Genomic DNA, 24,673 nt, shown 5'->3' with positions numbered 1-24,673 from the left:
CTTTTAAAGGATCGTATCGCAGGATGAAATCAAATGATAAAACACACAGACTCACCTCGGCGCTTTGCAGTTGTGTCAGAATCCTCACTCTTACTTTCGACCATTGTTTAATTGAAGCGGCAGATTTTGTTATGATGTTGGACTTCATCCTCTGAAGGCACTGAAGTTCTTAAACCTTTTCGCCTTTTTGCTTTGTACTAAAATACAGCCTGTCGAAAACTCTCGCTCTTCTTGCCAGCGCCATCGCTCGCGACAATCATCCACGTGGTCTTTCTTCCGTGATCTAATAGATGTTTTACCCAGTTCTCACCTAATCGTACCATTTTGGTACGCAGGCGAGCCAATATACCCCTGGCGATAACAAACGAGCCTGACTTGGTGCCGAAGCGTACCATGAAGGTACGTCTAGTGATTCACTCTTTCTAAATTCAGTAAAATCTCCAGTGATGTTATTTTGAAGTTACGGCGATGAAATACGTCAGGCATTTATGGAGTGGCCGTGAGAAGAATAGTACGAGTCAACAAACGGCGCGAAAAGATAACAAGGTCGCAATCACATGAGGAAGATATTTTCAGATTGAGTGTTACAATAAACAACAAACAAAGTGATAACTTGTGGTTAAAAAACAAGACTATCACCTTTTATGCCGATAAGAACTGTTTTACAAACCTCATCACGTGGAAACGACACACACAGAAAGCTAAAAAATGCAAATTATTTTCAGGTTTCAAATCAGTTCGTCTCATTAGTTTTTAAAACTTTCAGAACAACTTACTCAAACTCTTGTTGCAGCACGGTTCGTATGTAAATATCGTGATAAAAAGGGCCGAACATGCTGTCTAGGGCTTTGCAATCGACGACGATAAGATATTGTTAGACTACTGGTTAATGTCGCTAAACAGGACATTGATTTGAACCTACGAGATGACGACGGAAAACACTCCAGTCATGCATTCCCGTTCGCACAGGTAACGCCACTTTAGTGAAGTTTATAGTTAGCGAACTGAATAAGTTTCAAGTTGACATAGATGTTCGAAATCTCGAAGACAGAACACCTTATTTGGAGGCCAAACGACTGGGGAATGAAGAGTGTGCGACTATCCTGTTGACTGACGGGAATGCGTCAACAAATATTCATGTGAATCCTTTTTTGGATTTTATGAGCGTAAAAGAAGAGAAATCTTGGAGCGGCAAGGTGCGAGGTGTCGAGGAAAGTAAATATGCTGCGATAGCAACTCTTCTGAGAGGAAACGATCTAATCCCCGGATTATTCAAAAAATACACATTCCTATAAAGAAGACTCCTATTTCAAACGACGAGAAATCATCTTCAAACCACGAAAGGGTCTTAAAAAGAAAGACGAGATCACTTAGAAAAGTTTCAAGCGCAAGTTTAGTGACTGTAGACACCAAACACAAGGAAAAGTCTCGGTATGCCCGCCGGCGTAAATATGCGTGACATGAGAACACCCGATATCACGCAAGAAGGAAGAATTAGAATTGGTCACAACAGAATTAGACAGGGGGGCGGATAACGCTAACCCAGACGGCATCAGTGAACTCAGTTGCTCATTTGACACTAAAAAATCTTTTATTGAAAGACAAGCAATCGCAAATTCTAAAGGACAAACGCGCCAGGTGATACATACAGTGTCAAATGCTACGTCCGTTCGAGCGGACACAATTCGGCGAAGTCTAAATATCAACACAAAGTTGCATCCGCCAAATTCTGCTGTTGGACGGAAATCGAAAGAAATTTCCATAACATGCAATCATGATCGTTCGTACCCTTCGCCAAAAACTTCGGAGAATGCTGCTGTGGACGACGAGTACAGCTGGTATTTGCATTTCAGTGTCTTTATTCCCCATCAGTGTCTTTTCTCACTAAAATAATAGCCATTTATGCGGAGCAAATGTCCCCCGACTCTTCTTTTCATTTCGGTGCCGGCCCGGAGAGGACTACGAAGAAACCCGACGAGCCGATGGTGCCAAAGATCTCTGTCGTAGCTATGGGGGCCAATGAAGACCTGCAATCCGAAGGAGGTCGTTATTTTCAATCAAGGTCAGCGCTGTCTAGCCAGTGCAACAGTGCTTCAAGTACCACCTCGAATCGTAGTTTTCAGTTGGCTGAAAAACAGGTGCATCATATTTATCAGGGAAAAGATCTCTTTCAACACTCAAAGTACAGGCTGTAGATTTCTGATTAGTACGTGGGCTGTCCAGCGAAAGCTTGACAGGACGGGACAAAGACAGTTTTTGAGTCTCAAGTGGTTGCTTAATTTAAGCAGCTATTTTCATTCATTTATAAACCAACCAAAGTTATTCAGCTCGCTAAACAATACACTCATTTTCATGCGGAGTTTTTGTTTCTCACAAATTGATGCACCGATTAGCTTTCCAATTAGGATACATGGTAGTTTGTAAGAAAGAAGACTTGCATCATTTTTTTTTCACTGTGTAATAAGTTGGGTTTATGAATTGTTCGAGACATATCAAGGAACAACTCTAGCTAAAAGAAAATCAGTGATGCAGAACATAACACTCACGCCACACTGTTAACCAACGGTCTAAGATAAAACGAACTCTCTTTTCCTTATGCCGCGGTAACTTCGGCTGATTATTACTTTGGTTTTGAGTCGCGCTAATAAGTACAGTCAAACCTGCATTAAGAGGTCAGCCATGGGGAATAGCGAGGCGAAAGTCCCAAAACCTGGATATTAAAAAACGATAAAAAAAGGCACTTCATGCCGTAAATTGAACACCAACACTCGCTCAAAAATAGTGTTAACATCGACTTTGAGTAGTTAAACTTTAAGTGATCGCTCAATACAGGTGAGAGACAAAACAAACCGGCCGTCATCTCGTTCCCACACTTTCCGCTACTTCTTTTGTTCAAATTTGCGGGGGAATGGAAACCTACTTCTGTTCGATTTTGTGGGGGAGTGGAAAGTGAAGTCCAGGGAGTAAGAGATAATTACACACAAACTTTTGAAGTGATACCTTTCAATTTTTCCTGCTTAATTAACTCAAGTATGATTCTTGTAATATAAATTCTATGAAGCCTTCATGAGGTTTGTTAGTCAGCCGCGTGACCTGAAAATCGTTCATGGGATCGTTCTGAGGCCAGAATTCGGTTGCAGGACTTCTCAATTATTTTACCGCAAGCAAATTAAAAAATTTTGCCGTGTATCTTATCATGGTTTGTGGCAAGCAGTTCTGTTTAAGAAATAAGAAAAAAAAAAATGAAAAGAAGTGCCCCGTGTGGGGATCGAACTCACGACCTTCAACCTGCCACCTGCGACGGATACGAAATATACACGCTGCCTACAGCGCCAACGAGGCATCGACGAAAGAAGCAGGTAGTAAATATATATTTAAACATTTTTAATTTTTTTTTTTTGCCCACGAGTCCACCAAACCCAAAAACTATATCAGTTTATTAATACGGGTTCCTCGTTGCTTCTTCCCAAAAGAAAATACGAGACAAACTCTGCGACATATATTAGCGCTTACAATATATATATATATATCAGTATATATATGTGTGTGTGTGAGGAAGAGCGGGATCCTGGTGGCAGAAGTAACATTAAGCCAGGGATTGTCACTGACTCTAGGAGACAACAGTGTATGATCTTCATTCAAAATTTATGGAGCTACAAGAAAGCTTGTTGATGGAATCTTTACGTTCAACTTCTCCTACCATTTCTGTGCTTGAATTTCAACCTTTCCCTGGAGCTCACGTCCCGTATTATTGGTTGATAAGTCAACTGATAATCTGATTCAACTTATTTTGAACAATCCTGCAGCAACTGAATTGATTTCCAGCATCAAAGGTGATTTTCCAGTTATAAGATACTCTTTACACTATTGAACTCCAGGATGGTTCAATTATTAGAAGACAAAAAAAGTGAGAGCTAAAATTTTTTGATTTTTTTTTAATTAGGCACTAAATGGCTTGACAACAAATTATGAAACACCTTACACCTTTGTATTATTCTCACTTGAGTTTCACTCCTGTGATACTTTTTTCTTATATTTTTGTGCAAGCTTCTACCAATTTTAACTTAAATAGTATGTTAAAAACAAAGGTGAATAAATAAATGAGCCAGATGAAAATACATTATCTGACCTGTGCACTTGATATATGTGTGCAGTGGAGTAAATACGATTAGTGGCGTAGCATTGTAAAAACAATTGAGCCACCTACTAAATAACATGCTAGGACTAAAGTCAATAAATAAGGAGTAATAGATGCAACTGAATGATGAGTAGATAGTTAAATCATGTTTATAAGTACTAATAAACCTAATCATATTGAAATAAAATCAGTTGCGGAAACCTCTGACGACACTGGAAGCGCAACACGGCCGTAAATATGCTTTCACGATTATCTATTTAGCATACCATACTAACTTCCTTTCTCTTGTAGCTGTTTGTACTTGTCTACGACAACTCAGACTATCAAATAATGAAAACAAACATTGCGGGCACGCACTAGTCACTGTAATACCATATGAGTTATCCTCTAATGCTCTTGGTTAAATAAATACGTCATTTTAATGATATAACGGTATGTAACCTTTCTATTACTAAAACGATAACTAGAACTAAAAAGGACTTGATGAGTCAATGCTAGCAATTACAGACGTGTATCCAGTACCGCATCGTCTTCTTCGTAATCTCCTGTTGAATAACAAAGTAACTCATTATCATGATACTTTAGTTAACATTGTCGCCTAAAACAAATAACCAAGAGCTTTGGAGTAACGAAGAAATATTTCCTCTACCCAGACTGATAAACGAGAACTTAATGCTCCAAAACTTTGAATTTTGGCGAAAATGGAGGGTGGCAAAACATACCTTCCTCTGCAATCAGCTGCTGCTGTCGCGAAGATTTATCTTCCGCGGACTCATCAGCCTGCTGTGGAGAGTCCCCACAGGCTCCTTTTGACTTCTCGTCTTCCAGTTGCTTTTGGTTGGGTTTTTCATACTCTCCTTTTGGCTTTTCAGTTTCCAGTTGCTCTTGTTTAGGTTCCTGATTCTCTCCTTTTGGTTTTCCTTGCTGCAGTTGGTCTTTCATAGGTCCTTCATGGTCTTCTTTTGGTTGTTCATAATCCAGTTGCTCTTTCTTAGAATCTTCATCGTCTCCTTTTGGTTTTTCTTGTCCAATTTGCTCGAGTTTAGGATCCTTATGGTCTTGTTCTCGTTCTTCTTGATCACAATCAGCTTGCTGCTTTTCGGTTTCTTCAGGGTGTTCTTCTTTCTCCTGCTCATCTTGTTCATTTTCCTCTTGTTGCTGTTCACTTTCGTTTTCATTTCTTTTCGACTTGTTCTTCTCTTTACTTGCATCCTTTAGCTCATCAGGCCCTGCATGGTCGACGTTCGGTTCTTTTTCTTCTTGTTGTTGAGTGCCCTGTTGTTTGGATTCCTGGTCGTCTCCTTTCAGCTTTCGCTCAGGTTTTTCATCGGCTTCATTTAGCTCCTGTTTTTCTCGTTGCGTCTCACTTACTTCTTTGTTTCCCTTTGAATCTGCTTGATGATCTTGTTCAACTTCCTGCTCTGTAGTTGGTTCTTCATGGTCATCTTTTGGTGCTTCGTTTCTTTTAGATTCAACCTGCTGCTGTTCAGTGGGTTCTTCTTGGCCTCGCTCTGGTTCTTCGTCTTGTTCACGTTTAACTTCCTGCTGTTTAGTCGCTTCTTCTGGGCCTTGTTTTCGTTCTTCGTCTTGTTCACGTTCAACTTCCTGCTGTTCAGTCGCTTCTTCTGGGCCTTGTTTTGGTTCTTCGTCTTGTTCACGTTCAACTTCCTGCTGTTCAGTCGCTTCTTCTTGGCCTTGTTTTGGTTCTTCGTCTTGTTCACGTTCAACTTGCTGCTGTTCAGCGGCTTCTTCTTTTCCTTGTTTTGGTTCTTCGTCTTGTTCATGTTCAACCTGCTGGGATTCAAAAGGTTGTTCATTGCCTTCGCCTGATCTTGCATGGTGCTCACCATCTCCTTGTTCTTCTTGCGATTCATCCTCACTATCGTCAGTGCTCCCCACTTCCTCTTGGTTTTGTACTGTGTTCAATAAAATAAACACAAAAAGGGAATAAGGTTAAAAAGTGTTTCCTCAGGTGGTTGTAGTTGGCCAAATCGCCAAATTTGTAAAACGAACTATACCGTGCTTTTTGCATTTGGTAACCGCATCGTGTAACTTCTCCGTCCTCAATCATTTACGCTCCGCTTTTACTCTTTCCGAATATCTCTTTGTGGCTTTGATACCCTATTAAAACCATTATTTGAAAACTTTTCACGGTCGACCAAACAAGTAGCCTATGTTGCCGTGCGTCTGTTCATTCATAGATAACATATGACGACAAAATGTGGTAACATCAAAAATGTGGTGCACTGGACTCAGCCGATTAAGTCTCCGATGTTCTTAGCCCATTTCGATTTTTTATGTGAGTGTTTTATGACAAAAAGCGAAATATTGTTAGTGGTGAAAAAATCTATAAGTCTTCCCTCCACTAAATAATAATTGAGAATCAGTCAAAGTAGGATTAAGCATATTACATAAAGAAAAATTACAGTAATTAAATTGACTCAAAATGTGGTTGTCTGTAAACTTCAAACTGGAGGCTAAATTACTTTTTACGCGTTTCTTATAATGGCAAAAAGGTCGAACCGAATTGCTTCAAAGTTACAACAATGCTTTTCTTTGGCTTTTCTGTTTTGCTCTTGGTTTTTGAATGCTAGGTATTGCGTTCTGAAATTTGTTTTAGTCTGTGGAGAAGTGAATGGTGCGTACCTTCTTCGATGACTCTCATCTCTATTCCCTGATCTTGAACTGACGGAAAAATACAAGCAAGCGGACAAAACATCAGCAATAACAAATTATTCATTCATGAGGCAACGTCATTTTTATCATTTGAGGTTGAGTCAACCTATGTGTTGAAATGAAATACTCAAGCTCACGCGCCACTAAATACATAGATCTGTTTGTTTCTTATTCATATGGGTAACCAAAAAGTATCTCTTGGCTTACGAGCCGATCTGATTGATTAACCCACGGTATATCTGCTCTTAAACCTGTTTAAAACGTAACTTTATGGCATGAAACCAAAAAATTAAAGAACGAGAAAAATACTCCCCAGAATGATGAAAGATTATTTAAAGTGTCAAAAATTACCTTCAACATCTTGATTTCGGCCGAGTTTTGCCACCAGATAATCCCACAATGGTTGGAGTTTGGCTCTGATGACTCCTCGGACCTTAATACATCGAAACAAAACACGAGGTTATAATCAGTAAATAGTGCTTCCTCACCAGTTTTTAAACCCTTCGAGTCTTTGATTTCCCCAGGAATGCAAACTACGTTTGCGCAGCTTTCCAGCCACTCTCAAACCGAGTGCGATACAATGAAAACGTGCACGTTTTACATACAGAAGAGAGTTCTGAGGCAAAGGGATCTCAGAAATGGCGGAAATCAAGTTTACCAGCTGATATAAAATACGGTAAAATTATACACAGTGAGACACTTCTTGGCGGTTTCGTGTTTCACTTATTTATTCTTGTCGAATTTAGATGTGATCTGTGATCTGAGAGACATGATATAAATGCAAAATTTAACTTATTGGCTGAATATATACTTTTCCAACCGCTCAAGTTGAGAGTACATGTACCTGTGGGGTAGACAAGGTGTAAAGAATGGGATTGATGGCAGAGTTCACCGGTAGAACAAAGACTGCGATCCAAACTGCGAGGTCACCAGGTGTACGGAAGGATTTTTCCAAGAGAGACCTCATTCCAATCGCCACAATAGGCAGCCAGCAGACACAGTCGGTAAGAACAATGAAGAACACTCTTTTGGCGAGCGAGGCCTCCCTCCTTAGATCGGCTGCCCTTGCCTTGGCTTTCATTCTCCTCTCTCTTTCGGTCCCTTGCTTAGCCATGCGCCTGTTTGATGCGCAGGACTTATAGATTATCATCGCATATGCCACAACGACAAAGAGCACAAGGGTAAAGTTTAAACCCACAAACATGGCAACAGAGTACTCCCAGCCCGACGGCTTATCAGTGGAAAGTTGCAATGGCAGACATACAACTGATCTACCATAAAAGTGATGACCTTTCTGGCGACTACCGAAGTAGTCGAAGCCCACCGTGGGAATAAATGCAATTATGCCACCAACAATCCAGATAAGGAAGCACAAAAGGTGCGTAACCTTAAGTGTAAGGGACTTTCCACGATAGGGGAATAGAATATTCTTCATCCGGTCGGCGGAGAGCAAACAAATCGTCATAACAGACACCTCACTTGACAACACGGCAATGGCACCTGTTACCTGACATGTCAAACTTGAACGCCAGTAATAGTCATGCAAATAATACTCCCCTGCCCAAATGGCATCCACCACACCTATAGTTATGAGGTAGACACCCATAAGTCCATCAGCCCCAGCCAAATGTATCAACATGATGGACTGTATCTTGTTTTTCTTCTTCGTCTCCCTAAACACCAATCGCCACACAATGACAAACACAGCACCAACCAAAGACATAATTCCAACCACCCAGAGGCACTCCCTAGGAGCTCGATTTCTGAACAAAGTTTCACAACTGGCGAAGCTGTCGACATAAGCAAAGTCGCAATCTGCATCCTCCTTCGTCAAATGGCAACACATCAGGTTGGTGTCTACAGTCCTACGGTTCATAAAAAGAGTTCAGATGAACAACAAAAGGGAAAAAAAAAGACAAATTTGATCCCTCACAGGATCTAAATTTGTAAGAAAATGAAAGTGTAATAATAATAAAGTAAGCGCAGTATAACTGAGCACCGGCAAATGAAAATTTTCAATTTTAAACTCCTCGCGTGGAGAACATTCCACTTGACTTACGCAGTTATTAGGTTCTTCATGTTTGTGAAGAAACCCTCCGGCAGTTCTCGCATTTCGTTGTAATGGAGGTACCTGCAAATTAAAGGAAAGCAATTCAGGCAAACTTTGCTCGCTAATTCTTGATAACATCGACATCTTTAGCCTATTAATCACAACCATTACAAATTCCTGAAATGTTATTGGTGCATCCGCAGCTTCATTTTTCACTAATCATTCTGTAAAGTTATAATAGGACAGTTTAATCGGACAGTTGGCTGCAATCGGAAACCTGTAATCGGACAGTTGAAGCAACCAATCGTACTAAGTCCACTCAGCTAATCAACCCATCACAGAAATGATCAAAATAATCACAGCAACAACCACTTATCCAAGGGAAAAATGGGGGATTTCCAAAATGGAGGAATTTTTAACTAAAGACATTGTCTCCACTGGAGATATTTGTTTTAAGTGCTTTTTTTTTTCGGAAATTCAAATGGCTATGATTAATTGGTAACAGGACTTCTTGTCGTCCAATTCTGTCCTTAATCATACTCGTGATTAACAAATCGGACTCTCGCCTCGCGGTCGTCCGATTTTGCTGATCACTTGTATGATTACAGACCGAATTGGACTCCACTCAGTCCTATTACCGTTATGTATTAATCAGTTTTTCGGCTCTCTCTTGTTCCTTTTCCTGCCCAATTCTCAACAACTATTCGATAGAAAACTAAAACAGAAGACGAGCAATTTGTCATTGAGTGTGTACGATATACTTACACAGGCTATGCCAAAGTGACTTTATTTGTTATACTGATATGCTTTTAATACTGCAATGAGTATCTGATGCACTCATTTCGAATTTAGGATGGGTCGCTCATTACAGAGAGGGTACTTTATGCGGAGGGACCCTTCCTTAAGTTTTTCCCAGACTTTTTCTTGTGACCAGATATGATCGTCCCAAGGAGTATAACATTTGGGCGTAAATAAAAGTATAAACTGTGTATTAGTGAACAAAGCCGATCCTAACTTCTAGTATATCAGTGGTAGTATGTATGTGAAAATCGTTTACTCCAATTTCCCTGCCTAAGCAATTCGGCCAGTGGTATGATCACTTGTCCATCCTTTAAAATGGGGGAGGGGCGCTTATCCGTGAGTTTACGGCACGTGAAGGTCGCACCAACAATATCTGTTTCCCTTGAACTCGAAGTAGTTTGAACACACCTGGAATATTACTCGTTTACTCATACTCACAGGAATCGAATACTTGGGGCGACATCTTTGAATTGTTCGTTGCTAACGGTACGGATATTGTTGAAATAAAAGCTCCTACAGAACGATGAAACAATGAAAAGCGTAGAGCGTCAACTGACAAGCATTAAAGCGTAAATTAAAACAACACTGGACAGAAAATTAGCCAAGAATGGAAGGCAATATCTTCCATTTGTTCAAAATGTTCTGCAACGAGAAAAGAACCTCACCGTGCATTAGACAGTGGGTCATACAATAATGTCACATAAGTATTTTTACGAATTTTCACATTACTAAGAGCTTCTTCAAAGTCACAGTTAAGTTATCAAGAATGAAAAAAACATTCTCTATTTAGGTTCCAGATCTATTTCTATCCGCGTGGCCGATGCCGATTTAAATAACCCCATGAGTATTGTCATACCTATCCTCAAGAGGTTTTCGCGGTCGAAGTCTTTGTAAACTCAGTTTTTGAATCTGGAAGGGGATACCTTAGCAGGATTTTGTTTTTGGTGGTTAAAGAGACCTGGTGTTTCCCAAGGTTTTGTCTGATTTGCCTTTTGGTAGTTCTCTCTACCTCTAGTAAATATGATCTCTTAGTCAGCCTGTTTTCACTTTCACTATCGTAAATATTTCGTCGTCCATCACACATGGTTTTGATCATAAGGTATGATCTGTCCTCGGGGGTAGAAGATTGTCCATGTTTTTGGTGTGCAGCTTTGTGGGTCTCTTGATCTTCCCGAGCGGAGTTTGTCTTAGATAACGGAGATTCCTAACATTGCTATGATTGCATCTTCACGAGACCCTTACTAATTTTACAATACCTCGTTACCGTTAATAAGAGAATAGTTTAGAGACAGATACTTACATAGACATCATGTTTTTCATGCCTTTAAAAACTTCATGTGGCAGGTAGTCAATATTGTTTTCGTAAACAGCCCTAGAACAACATAGAGGGCACATCATTATTATCAGAAATGTAGAAAAATTTAGAGGTAAGCACGTATTTACATAAACTTCCTTCTTATCTTCATTGATTCTTAAATGCCCTCTGCCTACGATATCTTCAAAGCTATCCGATATTGAAAACATAATAAAAAGGTGAAAAAAAACCTCACAGCCAGGGATGCGTAAAAGTTACACTGATATGCAGTTTGCGGTTACCTCGCTGAAAATGTTAAAACTTAGCGCATGCTTATATTTGGACTTCTATAAAAAGTATTGTTTCACTGATCCGTTAATTTTTTTCGGGGGTGAGGTAGAGAATTGTTACATCTCTAATTCTCTTCTTTTTCTGTCTTTTTCTGAAGAAATCCGAGGTGGCAGTTACTATCTTGGATGGATGACAAAGAATCTTTTTCAGAATTCTGCTTGGGTTTCTGAGGTTCATCCAATCAAAGTACACTAGCTTCAAAATTTAGCGAAACTTTGGGAAAAAGTGGTGGGAGGAGGAAAGAAAGGTCTATTCGCCCTACTGAGTTGGTTAAGTACATATTTGGTCAAGAATAGTTACATGTGCGGTCAGATATGATTTCCATCGAATATTTACTTACAGTTCTTCCAGTTTGGACAGGCCTTGGAACTGATCAGGTGACAGGTGTACGAGGCTGTTGTTATACAGGTATCTACACAATAAAATGCAACAGACGCTCAGTATAATTACAGAGTGCACGCGTTTTCCGTCCTGTCATGTAACCTTGACTCAGCATAATCTTTTGAGGACCTCGAGACTAATTTATTCCCGAACCCTGTCTTATATTATAGAAACTGTTTCATCCTTAATAAAATTCTGTCGAATTAAACATGCTTATTATGGAAACCTCCTTCGAAAGCGTATTAGCGCCTTGGTATTCGGCAAACTGTTCTACTGCTCATCAGTGTGGTCCAACACCTCCTGAAAAAACATCCCATAAATGTATTTGGACCAAAACGTTGCCACGTGTATTGTGACAAGAACAATTAAGTTCCATCGTGTTCCGCCTTCACCGAAAGGGCTATGCTGGCCGCCAGGTAAACCTTAGTAACGCTATTGTGACATGTAAATGCATGAATGATCGGACGTGCACCCATTTATGAAAACGTTTTGAAAGCCGCTTAAGAATTTTAATACATTTTTCAAGAAAAATAACAATCGATCGTTACAGTTTAATTTGGGTTAATCATCAAACATCAGCGATCATTTCTAGCATATGGTCCCAAGGGAAGGGTGCTGTTAAAGTATTGTAGGGGATGTGTTGTATTATATTTTTTTCCATCACCTTAAACATTTGTACCCTGGTAATTCTTAGTTGATGGCATCTCTTTCCAAAGTGGATGTTTATTTTTAACTTTTTACTCAATTAACATCCTTAAACAAACTTTTAAGTCATAAGAAGATGCCAGAGAAATAGTCCGTATCCAAGCTGATCCTTTTGTTTTGGCCAACGCTACCTTTAATTAATGCTCATTATACAAGACACGTACTGAGCCAGTTATATCACAAACGTGAATCACTTACAATATTTTCAACTCCGACAGGTTTTTGAACCTTGGCAAGTGCTGAAGTTTGTTACTGGAGAGTAAGCTGTGAGCGATATATAAAGTGAAAAAAAAGTCAGTTGAAATAGAATTTGAGATTCTTGGAAAGGTTCTTGTTCTCTCCGAATAGACAGGTCTTTAACTTTAATGAAATGAAACCCAATTGGTTCTGGCAAAGCTATTTTGAAGACTTACAACGTTCTACTCATTTTTGCTGAGAACATAAACTGTTTACTCTTGATCCTGAGAATTTAGGCAAAATATATCATTTGCAAATTCATTGTTAACATGGGCGTTTTCATATCATGACATCACTTTTCAATACTGATGCACCAAACTATAATAAGTCACTTACATCACAAATCAATCTATACAGAGTTCCCTGGTTACTCAGCGAAAAAATTATAGTCGAAAGTCACGTGAAGCAAAGGGCTGAGTGAGACAATTGAATTTAATATTGACCTCTTTTTTTTCAATTGTTCTCGATGACCAACTCCACGAAAGTTAGCATTTTATAAAGCTAGTTGAGCTTATGGTGTTTATGTTGATACACCTTACGTAAGAGTCACAAAATCTAAATTCGCGAAGCTCTGTTTTTTACAATGGTCATAATGCATTAATTTACATAAAGCTCTATGGAAAAGTGTACATTATAATTCCTTTTGCTGTGAAGTTTCTACTGAATGCCACTTACAGCTTTTCCATCCGGGTAAGGTTGCCAAAAACATCCATGGGCAGACGCTGAATTTCGTTGTTTGACAAATCCCTTAGAGTATTTATTGAGGTAAAGAGTTAGCTAGCTTTTCAAGAACACAAACGTTATTTGGAGAATAGGCTAGGCCTCCCCCTTAAAAGTTTCTCTTAGGTGCCGGACAGGAGCCAAACCGGATAACGAACAATAAATACCAGTTGTTTTTACCAAATCAGGAAAGGAAAAGTTTTTCCGTCTGTCTTTAAAAGCATCAAATACAATTAAGAATCTATAGTATGAAACAACTGGAATCAACGAACATATTTATTACATGCTTAAAGCTGATAGACCTTTCCTTAAGACAATAATGGCAGAAAGACCTCGTACATTAGTGCGGTATCTATCGCAAAATAACACCTGATTCAGTAATTTATTCCAAATCAAGCCGCATTCCAAGCGGAAATATGCGAGATTTCAAATAATTTTAAAAGTTTAGGTTTAACCTGTTTTTTAGTACAAGGAAAAGTCCTACGTACAATTCTTTCAGCTCGGTATTTGTGCTAAGTATCCCTTGAGGAAAATTCTGCAACTGATTGTAGGACAAGTCCCTAACATTTGTAGAATGAGATGATAATCAGTAAGAAAACAAACAAAGGAAAAAGAGAGTCCCAGATAACAAACTTCATTTCCACGGGACATATTATCAAGTTCTTCCCCTGCTGTGTGCAACGACTTTATCTGGAAGACATTGGGAAAGTTATCTTCAGAAGAATGTCAACTCAGTTATTTCAACCTTGGGTAACTGTTTCGGACGAAATTCATATCTGATAGAATTTACTCTGTAGCAGTTCATCGAGTTTTCTATCTAATCATCTCATAAATGAAAAAAGAAACCGATTTTTAAGTGAAATGTATTGGCTTAAACTTGTGAATAGGTCTTCACGTAAGTGTCTATCTCTTACTTCCACCCCGTAATTTCTGACTTAAAGAATTCCTCTGAAAAAAATAATAAAATTTTTCGGTCCGATTTTTCTTCGCTTTTACTTTTGGTAAACAAATCGCCTTATTCGATAATTCAACATAATTATGATACGGGCGGGTGTTGTGCGAGTTTCGTAGTTCTATTTTCCGTGTTCCGCGAGGGCGAAGAAAATGCAAGCAATTAGCGAAACGTTCGATCGTATTATGTGTTAAACATCGAATAAGGGATTTACCATTCCACTACTGTTTCAATTTCTAGTATTTTGGTTTTTAGTTTTCAAAATACATCCTTCGGCCTCATCTGAGCCTGGCATCGATCGCATAAGGCCTGAGCGTTAGACAAATGCAACACGAGAGAAATCGTCAAAGTGTTACAGTGAACAAATTACAAATTCTGGAGCGCCTAAAAAGTCAAGGTGTGGTCTTTCAGTGTGGCCATTGTTTTACTCCGCTTTCCGTCCGTATTTTCCCTGTGTAACACTTGACACATTTCGAGTGTTCCGTTGCCCTGATATAGGCGGCGCAATTGTGAAATTATAATAATGATCACTTTAAGGGCCATTGCACTTCTTTTCAGGCAGTTGTTCGGGTGAATTCAGTTGGTTATAATTCGACGTTATTTTGCTGATACTTAGGCCTAGTTCAAACGTCGATCTTTACATGTACCGAACCTAACGTTTCTATTAAGTACATGTAAAGATCGACGTTTGAATCAATTAGGATCGGCAGATTTGTATAGACGTTTGAATCAACTGCCGCTCTTAATTATTCGAGTCGACCCAAATTGCAATTAGGTTCGGTACATGTAAAGATCGACGTTTGAACTAGGCCTAAGTAGGCCTTAGCTAACTTTGGAAAGTTATTGAAGTCCGTTAATGACGTCAACATGACACGCACAATGTCACATGACCCACAACAAAAAAAGGCTTTGAAACTGCTGCGCATCTTGAGCTTCCTTTTCGTACTTGCAGCATCTGTAACGTCTTGTTGAACAGATGCACAACGAAATGGAATCCATTTTTTAATGAGAAAGAGGAAAGAGGTAAAAATCGAAGGCTCAGAAATGTTTCTTCTTATTTTTTTTTTTAAGCTCGCGAGGATTTAGTCTCCCCCCCTCCTCCCTCCCCACCACCCCATAAAACCCATAATCAGTCCATTGACCCGGTAAAACGTTCGACTGATAAACAACTCTGCAATGGATTATAATCATTTCCCTAACTGACATTTTTGAAATACAAGTTACCAATTTCATATAAATTTGAACAGTCCTATTTTGAACTACTCGTACACAACGGCACAACGGATCAAATTCAATGATCGAAGAGTTGACTACTGGCTCAATTAAGAACGAAAGGTTTTAAAACCGTGTTTTGAACGACTTGAAAGCAATAATCTCATGCAAACGCAATACACAAGAAAGAATTGTTCTCATTGACTAAGATTTTCGGAAAGAAATATCGCAAAATTTTTACTCACAGTTCCTCCAAGGCGACCAATCCTTGAAGAATTTTTGGAGGCAGCTTCTCCAGCCAATTGCCACTCAACCGCCTACATTACGAAAACGATAAAAAAGATCTAAATTGAAAAATGATACACTAAGGGTGAGTTTCAGAGTAACAAATCGGTAATGAAGTATCAATTGATCCTCACATAAAAAAAACTGCAAATGAGGCAAAAGCAGAAAGTGAGGACTGAAAAATAGAATTCTGTGTTAGACAGGGCATTACTCTCTACAATTGCTTAAATCCTGTGAGGATCAGTTTGTCACTCATCGTTATTCATGTTTTTTTTTGTTTTTTTTTTTTACAGCCATTTAGTTTGAATGCGCCAAGCCTTTGGCAATAGTCTGAAAACAACTCTGTAATTGACTCGCTCTCGCTCGGAAATGACTGCCGTCATTAATTAAAAGATTATCTACTTATCTAGCTAAACCAGGAAATTCTCTCATTAGAGAACGAGATCAAATCTGATGTAATCGGTTTTAATTTAAAACAATTTTTTTTTTTTGCTTCACCCTTCTACCGCCTTTCCAATTATGAACGATTCAAAACTCAATACTGCATGTTCTCCTGAACGGGATCGCAAATTTCACATTAAGGTGTGAACTCTACTAAGACTCTGAACGGCGTCTCTTTCATCGACCGCAAAACTCTGGCTTTCACGTAGGTCTTTCCATCGTAGATTTTACTTCTGGTCTTTTCACGTTCCCTCAGTTAACTAAGTTGAGTTTCTCAGTTGTAGTTGGTATCCTTCGGCACAATGTCAGGACATTTCCGAGTTGATACGACAAGGTAGTCGTACTTCTGACCTAGATATAGTTCGGAAAGCTTACGAAGGTGTGTAGACCAGCCGAGCGAAAAGATTTTTCTAATTATCTAATCGTATTTAAAATCGCCACCATCATCAACACTGTCCCCATTTTTTGGTGTCATTTTCTAGTTCACTTTTATCACTCTATTTGCTTATATTTCGCGGCCACCGTCAGCCTCGCTGTGGTGTTTAAGAAGTTTCTTTTCCAACATGGCACCGGGAATTAATAACTCTCTATTTGGCTCTTGCTCTTTCACTCGTTTATCAAATCATCTTATAACCACAACTAGTTTTTGTTGAACAACATAGCGGTTCCAAAAACCTCGTGATCAGTCTGTGGTAATTTTGTGCACGCTCATGAAGAAACGTGTCACAGAACACTACTCCCTCTAAACAAGCAGTGATAATTAACAGAGAGAAGCATTGTGTTGGACACCAATGTTTTTCCTCTTGATCAGAACCTTTGATAATTGAGTCTGCAGGTTACATTGGTATCGTGATTTTCAAATTATCGAACTGTGTAACTCATTTGAGGTTTCCACGCTGAAATGTTTCTCGTTTCTTTAGTGCTGGTCGTGTTTATATGTGAATAAATGAAATCATTTTTACGCCGCCAACAGACTATTCCGCCAGAGGCAAAGTAGAGCAAATAACTTGACAAAATTTTTTTTAAAAGGATGCCAAATAACCAGTACTCACAAATATTTTAACTCATCTTGCCCAGTAAATAGATCTTCAGATAAGTTTTTTAAGTTGTTGTTTCCAAGCCACCTGTAAAACGCATTAAACTTGAATATTCATTAGCATTTGAAAATACTCTCATTCTCTCTGCTGACTAGAACCTGCAAGATGCTTAACTATTTGCCTGATGCTTGGACTGTAAACATGCCACTCCTGTATGGAAAAACTACCGTACAAATGTGCATGGACACATTGACTACTTGAACAGCTCTTTTTGTTGTTGAGTCCAGCGGGCCAAGTACATCTACTCTTGTGTTTCTAATGACAAACCCTAAGAATCCGCCTCGCAGGTTTAGTTAGTCTGGCGATTGACTAACGGAATTTGTTCAAGAGGATTTACTGTTTGACAAGTTTATTGGGTAATTATAATACATTTACATGTTCACAAAAGAAAGTTCATAAAGGGTTTGAGTTAAAGGGAGTGAGACTATGAATAAAAGGAAAATATAAGAAGAATAATAAGTCAGTGAAGTCAACTTTATTAAGCTTCAGAGTAAAATACTTACAGATCATATAACTTGTAGCGTCTGAATATATTAGAAGGAAGTGTCTCCAGTTTGTTGAAGTCTAAGGTTCTGCATAAAAGATATAGTTATTTTCTCGATGGATCTCAATTGTTCAGTCAGGAGCGTTTGAACTCTTTAGATTCAGCCACAGATGAAAACAAATTAGAGGCTGCTGTTGCATACGAGTGTTAACATTGGAGGTTGGAAATATTTGAATTGAACACGAACGCGTTCACTTCTTGAGATCAAAAGCGTACAATAATAAGAAACTCATTACAATGTTCACTGTTTTGGTAACAAAGAAGATTTAATGGTATTTCAAATTAATTAATTTGTTGTTAGAGTTCAAGTTTCGCAAATGATTTCTTCGTACGCAGATGACACATCAAAGTTCAATGACAGGGTTAACTGTTTTTCCCCTTACATCAAAATCTTTCGATGTTTTTAGCTTATCAACCATCATGCCGGCCTTGCCAAAATTTAAATTCCTTCCTTAAGTATGTTACGGAACGAAAAGTCCTCATGCAGAAACTAGCATATTTTTTAATGGGAAACTTTTAGAGGCAAGTATATCGTTTTTTGGCAGATCGTAAGGTTACTCCCTGTGTGTTTCGTACAGCCCGTTATCCTCTCCATCATACCAAAATACCCACAACTGAGAACTGGGCCCCAATAGACCTTAGTAAACCATTTGCTTATCTCTCATTTATGTTCAAATGTCTCGTTTTGTTGATGGATATACCTAACTAAGTTAACGAGTCGAAATCTCAAAAGTTTTTTCGGGTTGCATAACAAACCATCCAGGGTTACTCTAATTTAGTTTGATTCTTCAACCGAGTGATAAATCTCTGTAACAAATTACGAAACCAAGCGTAAAAAAATTAATTGAATACTGGAATGTTTTTGAGACGGTGAAAGTTATTTCAAGCTTTGAATGATCAACACAATTGATATTCGTTTGTCAACATCAAACTTTATTCTTCGCAGAAAGTTTTGAGTGCGCGAAAGTAAATTACGGTCTGAGGCTACGCCGAGCGCACTTCGCTCACTGTAACTTTTGCCATAAAGTGCGATTGACCCCTCCCAAATATAGAACCTGGAATGTTGAAAAGTCATCGCGATTAAAAATTAACCTTCTTTCCTTAATTTTTTTGGTTCACATAGAAAAAAAGACATTCGAATCAAAATGATTTTAATCATCGGAGAAATAACATTAAAAACTTCTCACATTAAGGTCAAAAAAACTTAAAACGTTTTCACACTGCGAATGCCCCATTTATATGGTCTCGGCTACCCGAGACAACCTCCCCAGAGTTACCCTGGACGAGCTAATTTTTAATCTATTTCTTTACATGCATGCCTTTCTCAGGTATACTTCGTTTTTGTTTGGCTCGACAGACAAACTCGATCCGTCTCAATGCGGCTTGGGCTATCAACATTTCCTGGTTGGTTTTCACTTTAAAACTTAGTACCATAAAGATATCAAGAGCCATCGACAACACTGCAGTCACTAAAGAGTATAAACAAGATGTTTATTGTTATTTGAATTTCTTTCCTGCCGTCCGCCATTTTGCCGAGTATGTAAACAGGCCTGGCCGAAGGAGGGTTGGCAGATGTCAAATTTCATATAAACGCTCCGTAAATTTGTCTCGGGGGAAGGTCTGTCTCGGGTACTGAAGACCATATAAATGGGCCTAAAACACATCTATTACGGGTAATTATTGTAAATACAAGTTTCTAGAAATTTCCAGACTGCTGAGTCATGCTGACTTTCTTACCATAGAACTTTCCAGAACATTCCATTGAGTCACGCATTTGTCATGTAGTACTACTGAAATATTTCTTACGTAGGCTTCTGGAATGTTCCAGAACACTTTGTGAAAATATACATAAGATTACATAAGACTCACTTATGTAATAGAAGCAGTTGTTGTCGTCGGAGCGACGACTGTTTTGAAAGCTTTATCGAAAGAGAGCTATTGCGGAAGATTGCTCACTTCAAGGAACTTTGAAGACAGCAGTGAGATTGTGTCAGTGGTGAGCTAGGATATAAACTGTGTGGGCTTAATTAGGTTTATTAACGCTAAGCGTCGTACTACTTTTAGGGGTCGTTCTTTGTTAATAACATTACTCGCTGTTTAACAAAGTAGTTGAGTTTGTAAGACAGTAGCGTTTTTCTGTCGGTTAGATTATACCGTAACAACCTTTTGAAAGAGAAGGTTTAAATATATTAAAATAAAGTATCATTACCTCAGTTTATATTCCCATATTTCCTATATTATCAAGATTAAAAATTGGTGGTTTTATTTTTAGTCGCCGTCTTAAGGGAGGGTCTTTTTTTATTGTTGCTAGTTATTTTTAGACCTCAGATATGGTACAATTACTAACTCAAGCGGAGAAAGATTCCTGAGCCACAAAACTTACAGGTTTTTAATTCTATATTTGCCCTCCCAAGGTCTATGAGGCAGTTGATCAGAGGACAAGTTCTTTATGTTGTTGTTGTTCAGGAAACTGCAATGGTGAGAAGGAAACCGTAAGAGTTAAAAAACAAATGGGTTAATCTGATTTAATTTGTACTGTTATTGCAAAGCTGAAGATAACAGGACTTGTAACAAGATCAGACATGTTACTGACCACTTTATTGAATAAGAGTTTTAAGTACTAGTGATAAGATGAGGCAGGTATTAAGGAGTAGACGATTAGAAGGCAGACTGTTTGATTTTTCTCCTGGCAGATAGAGTCAATATGAAATCTACGCAAAATTAGCAAAAGAGGTTTTAGCCAGCAAAGTAAGAAAGGAAGAAAGAACTTTTGGCAATCCTTTCTTTGTAGATATTAAAAGTGTCTACCACGCTAACGAAAGAACTCCTAAGCCCAAAAGTTTTGATTATTATTATTATTATTATTATTATTATTATTATTGTTTTTATTCAATATCTGATGCAGACAATGCCATCTGCGGGCCTAAATTCACTTTACTTCTCTTATCATTTCTACCATATTCACTTCTGTTTTTAGATTTCTCTTTTATCTTCTTAATTATTTGCCACTTCATGCCACAGGTTACTAAGAGCAAAAGTTTATGTGAACTGGATTAGTTTCCGTTAAAAAAATAACTTCGCCTGTGATGAGTTTCCAGAAATTATTTGGTGTGGCTGGGATAAATTAATAATAATAATAATAACTTTATTTAACGAGGGTAAAGACATTGATTACTGGTCACCCAGTAGTTTTCATAATGGCCCTCCTACAATTAAAGTACTAAGATGTATCGATTGAATAATTGACTACCTATATAATCTACAAACTAAAATTACATTAAGAACTACTATTAATACAATATTGATTGATTTACTACTAATGAAACTAAAAAGTTTTACGAATCTTAAAATTATCAAGAAAAGAAGTCATACTACGGTAAAATTTAACTAAGTAATTTTTAAAATTAGTATGAGAGAGTGTCTTTGGTTCGGGATCAAGAGCGTTCCACAAACGGCAAGCGCTTGAGTGAAACGTTCTAAGGCCAGAGTTCCTTTTACAAGCTGGTGTTGTAATATTGTTATTAGAAGCGGATCTCGTGTTATAATTATGGGTGTTACTTATATGTTCAATATATTTATTAAAATAAGCCGGGCAATGTCCTTGATTTATTTTATGAAGCAAATAAAGCTTCCTAATACGTATGATATCATCTATAGGCAGCCAATGTAATTTGTTAGAAAGCTTGACTGAGTTTTCGTGAGTATCAGCATCTAAAATAAGCCTAGCACATCGTTTCTGTAGTCGTAAAACTCTTTGGAGATTACCAACGGTACAGTTGCCCCAGACCGTACAACAATACTCTAGTATTGGCTTGATGAGGGCATTGTATAACATTTTCCTGCAAGCAAGGGTTAAATAAACCTTTGCTCTTTTAAGGAGACATATTCTAGAGTTTAACTTTTTAATCAAACAGTCAATGTGTAAGTTCCATGAAAGGTTTGAGTCAATGACAACTCCGAGCAGCTTTTCCCCTGCCGCTTCCTCTAATTTGATATTATCGATATAAATTTCCATTGTAGTCTCGCTGCTTTGGAATAGCCTTTGAACAGAACCAATTAGCAGGTGTTTGGTCTTCTTTGTGTTTGGTATCATCCTGTTCAATTTAAACCAACTGTTGGCCTTGTCTAGACTACTATTAAGAGTGTTTTGAATATCTGTACAATTGGTTCCGCTCGACCAGATCGTTGTATCATCGGCATATATGTCGACTTCAGTGTTCTTTAACAGGAGGGGTAGATCATTAATATAGATAGAAAACAGAAGCGGACCTAAAATGGAACCTTGTGGTACCCCGACTTCAAGATTTAAAGGGCTAGACAACACACCGGAGACGGATACAACTTGTGTGCGGCCTGTTAAATTAAGATTGCTAAGTGTTTTGAAATTTTGGGGATTCAACTGAGAAAAGATCGTCTTTCAGGCATCTATCAATCGGCTAGAAGACGACGGAATTAATTCGAGTCAAAGACTTGTGTGAAGTACAAGGGATCAACCCCATAAAATCATTAAGTGTGTCTGATATCGCTATATCGTATTTGTCTTATCAATATGCCTTAGTGGCTACAAATTATCTTTTTGTTTGTTTTGCTTTTGGTTTTGTTGTTGTTGCTTTCATTTTTACGTTTTTAGAACTAATGTAAAAGAAACATCGATGTAGATGATTTAAAATCTGGACCTTGCTCAATATCGATTTTAGCAAGAGATTGTGATTATCATCTCTTGATTTTAGCCATTCATACCCTTCCGTTTATTTTTACACACATTATCACAAGATTCTGTCAAAGAGAAAAAAACAGCAGCCCTATATCAGTTTTCGGAAAAGTTGTATATGGCTACTTACAGTTCTTGAAGCCGATAATTTCCATAGAGAGCTTTTGGAGGCAGCCGGTCCAGTTGATTATAGGACAAGTCACTAAAAAAGAAAACATGACGTAAACCCAGTAATGAGAAATCAGGGTTTGTGCCTCGAAGCCTGAAATCGACATTGGCGAGTAAATATTCCTGGGCTAAAGAAACTTTGAAGTTGAATTTCAACATGTGACCACATCTAACCCACTGGATCTTGTAATGCTGATTAAAAGAAAACCCTGAGTAGAAGTTTCATTTCCTCTCTTGATAGAGATCATGTAGCTTTCCCATCAATGCAAAATTATTTCGAATATATTCATAGGAGGGAAGTGGATCTTCAAGACCAATAAGCGAGCTTGTTATTGAGTTTAACTAGGCGTAGTCCTAAATTGATACAAAGAGCTAACATAACTAAATCATACCCAACGTCACACACGTTTTCCGGGTGTGATCTCCTTGACTGACTTATTATTGCCCCCAAAGCAGCAAAAGCGACCAGTTATTGAATCCGTTCCAAATAACGGTAATGTTTATCGAAAGGAGAAGAATAACTCAATGGTGGCATGTCGAAGTGAAAAAAAAGATAAAGCTCTTGCCCTGTCATTTCAGTGCCTGATGCGAGGCCATTTATCCTCGAAACAAACGATGATATTCGCTAGCTTCCAGTGACTGAAACAAAGGGTGCAGCAGGAATTGAAAAGAAGTATAGGTTAGAGCTGAAATTCTACATCTTTAACCAATTTTGTGCGTGACTTTCCGAAATCAGGAAAATCCTACTCCAATATTCACAGGCATTTGTTACTGGATCTTTGCAGGTATTTTCAGCCCCACCAAAGGGGGTGCAATTAATGACAAGTAGAAGAATTTGATTGATGTAAAAATATACTCATCCATTATGCCTAAGTTAAACTTTGAAAAGAACTGAGATCATGGAATTTTATTTACAACTGCGGGAACCAAGCTGCTCACGAGCCGAAAAGTGAAACGCAAGAAAGTGAGACTCAAAATTTGAGGCACAAAATATTGTCAAATAATTAAATTTGACAGGAGTAGATGCGTTACAATCATGTCTAATGAAGACATCAAGTCTGCTGCAAATGAAAGACTTCCTGGCTACGAGATAAGTTACGACTAGGCCATATCGCAGATGTGTTATCTTATGACAGAAGTTTATTAAAAATAATAATAATGATAAAAAAACCGAGAAATAACGTAAGAAAAAGTTGAAATTTGAAAAGACAAGTGAACAAAAAAAAGAAACAAGCCTAGTTGAATGACTTATGGTGATTGCACTTTCTTCAATCATCCCATTTTCTCCACCGTTTTCCAAGGTTTTCTTTACATCAATCTTCAACATATTATCGCCACACATGATGTATCACATGTTTGAAAGGGAGAAGGTGAGCACAGGTAACCATACTTCACTATGACTCGTTGCAAAAGTAAGTCTCTCCTTCACAAAAATATGAACGAGTCCCCTCATCAAAAAGGTTGCAGAAAACCTTGTACTGTTATTATAGCCCAACAGTCCGTTTTCTTTATTTAAGATTAAACTATGCACAAGTCAGTTAACTTTTTATGGCATAAGCTTTCCAGCCTCCCCCAGCTTGAAATGTTACTCAACACACGTGGTAAAACGTGTGCGCTTTACCATCCGTTCACTCCTGCACAAGAGAGTTAACTCTGGATCGCCCACAAGTCCCATTAACTTAGTTGTATAAAGTCAGAACAGTGTTATACGTTTTGGGAATGTTATATTTGGTCCGAATATTCCAGCTTGAATTGCAAACCAAAATCAACGGCAACCTATATTCTAGCTTAGTGAAGGTTCTACTTGAACATTTTTTCAAAGAAATAAACCTCTGATGGCTACACCACATGTCACATTGGATGTAATGATATATCCTGAAGACCTCTCGTAGTCAAAGTGGTGTGTGGGA

The 24,673-nt window shown here is 38.3% G+C and overlaps 1 protein-coding gene and 1 pseudogene across 1 annotated transcript; one reads left to right on the top strand and one right to left on the bottom strand.

The window, feature by feature from the left end:
• Positions 1–393: 393 nt before the first annotated feature.
• On the top strand, positions 394–2,393 carry LOC131780660 (uncharacterized; annotated as a pseudogene).
• A 1,749-nt stretch (positions 2,394–4,142) lies between these two features.
• Positions 4,143–22,752, bottom strand: LOC131782625 (uncharacterized). Its single transcript, XM_066172318.1, has 17 exons — positions 22,726–22,752; positions 20,268–20,354; positions 17,844–17,912; positions 17,296–17,367; positions 15,763–15,834; positions 13,842–13,913; positions 13,309–13,380; positions 12,595–12,660; positions 11,651–11,722; positions 10,966–11,037; positions 10,104–10,178; positions 8,874–8,945; positions 7,659–8,679; positions 7,166–7,247; positions 6,785–6,823; positions 4,861–6,054; positions 4,143–4,683 (listed from the first exon to the last, which is right to left on the bottom strand). The coding sequence occupies exons 7-17, from the start codon at positions 13,344–13,346 to the stop codon at positions 4,640–4,642; spliced, it is 2,775 nt and encodes a 924-aa protein (XP_066028415.1). The 5' UTR covers positions 13,347–13,380; positions 13,842–13,913; positions 15,763–15,834; positions 17,296–17,367; positions 17,844–17,912; positions 20,268–20,354; positions 22,726–22,752; the 3' UTR covers positions 4,143–4,639.
• Between the last annotated feature and the right edge of the window lie 1,921 nt (positions 22,753–24,673).

This window comes from Pocillopora verrucosa, chromosome 1 (assembly GCF_036669915.1).
Source record: "Pocillopora verrucosa isolate sample1 chromosome 1, ASM3666991v2, whole genome shotgun sequence".
Taxonomy (NCBI): Eukaryota; Metazoa; Cnidaria; class Anthozoa; order Scleractinia; family Pocilloporidae; genus Pocillopora; species Pocillopora verrucosa.
The sequence above is the reverse complement of the archived record's forward strand: the minus strand, read 5'-3'. Positions and strand labels throughout refer to the sequence as shown.

Excerpts from the sequence above, each read along its gene's own strand:
- LOC131782625 (XM_066172318.1), bottom strand. The coding sequence starts at position 13,346 with ATGGATGTTTTTGGCAACCTTACCCGGATGGAAAAGCT. Across the intron at positions 11,723-12,594 it reads CTGTCGGAGTTGAAAATATT|ATACCTGTATAACAACAGCC; the intron begins GTAAGTGATTCA and ends TTTATTGTGTAG. Across the intron at positions 6,055-6,784 it reads GATGAGAGTCATCGAAGAAG|TACAAAACCAAGAGGAAGTG; the intron begins GTACGCACCATT and ends TATTGAACACAG.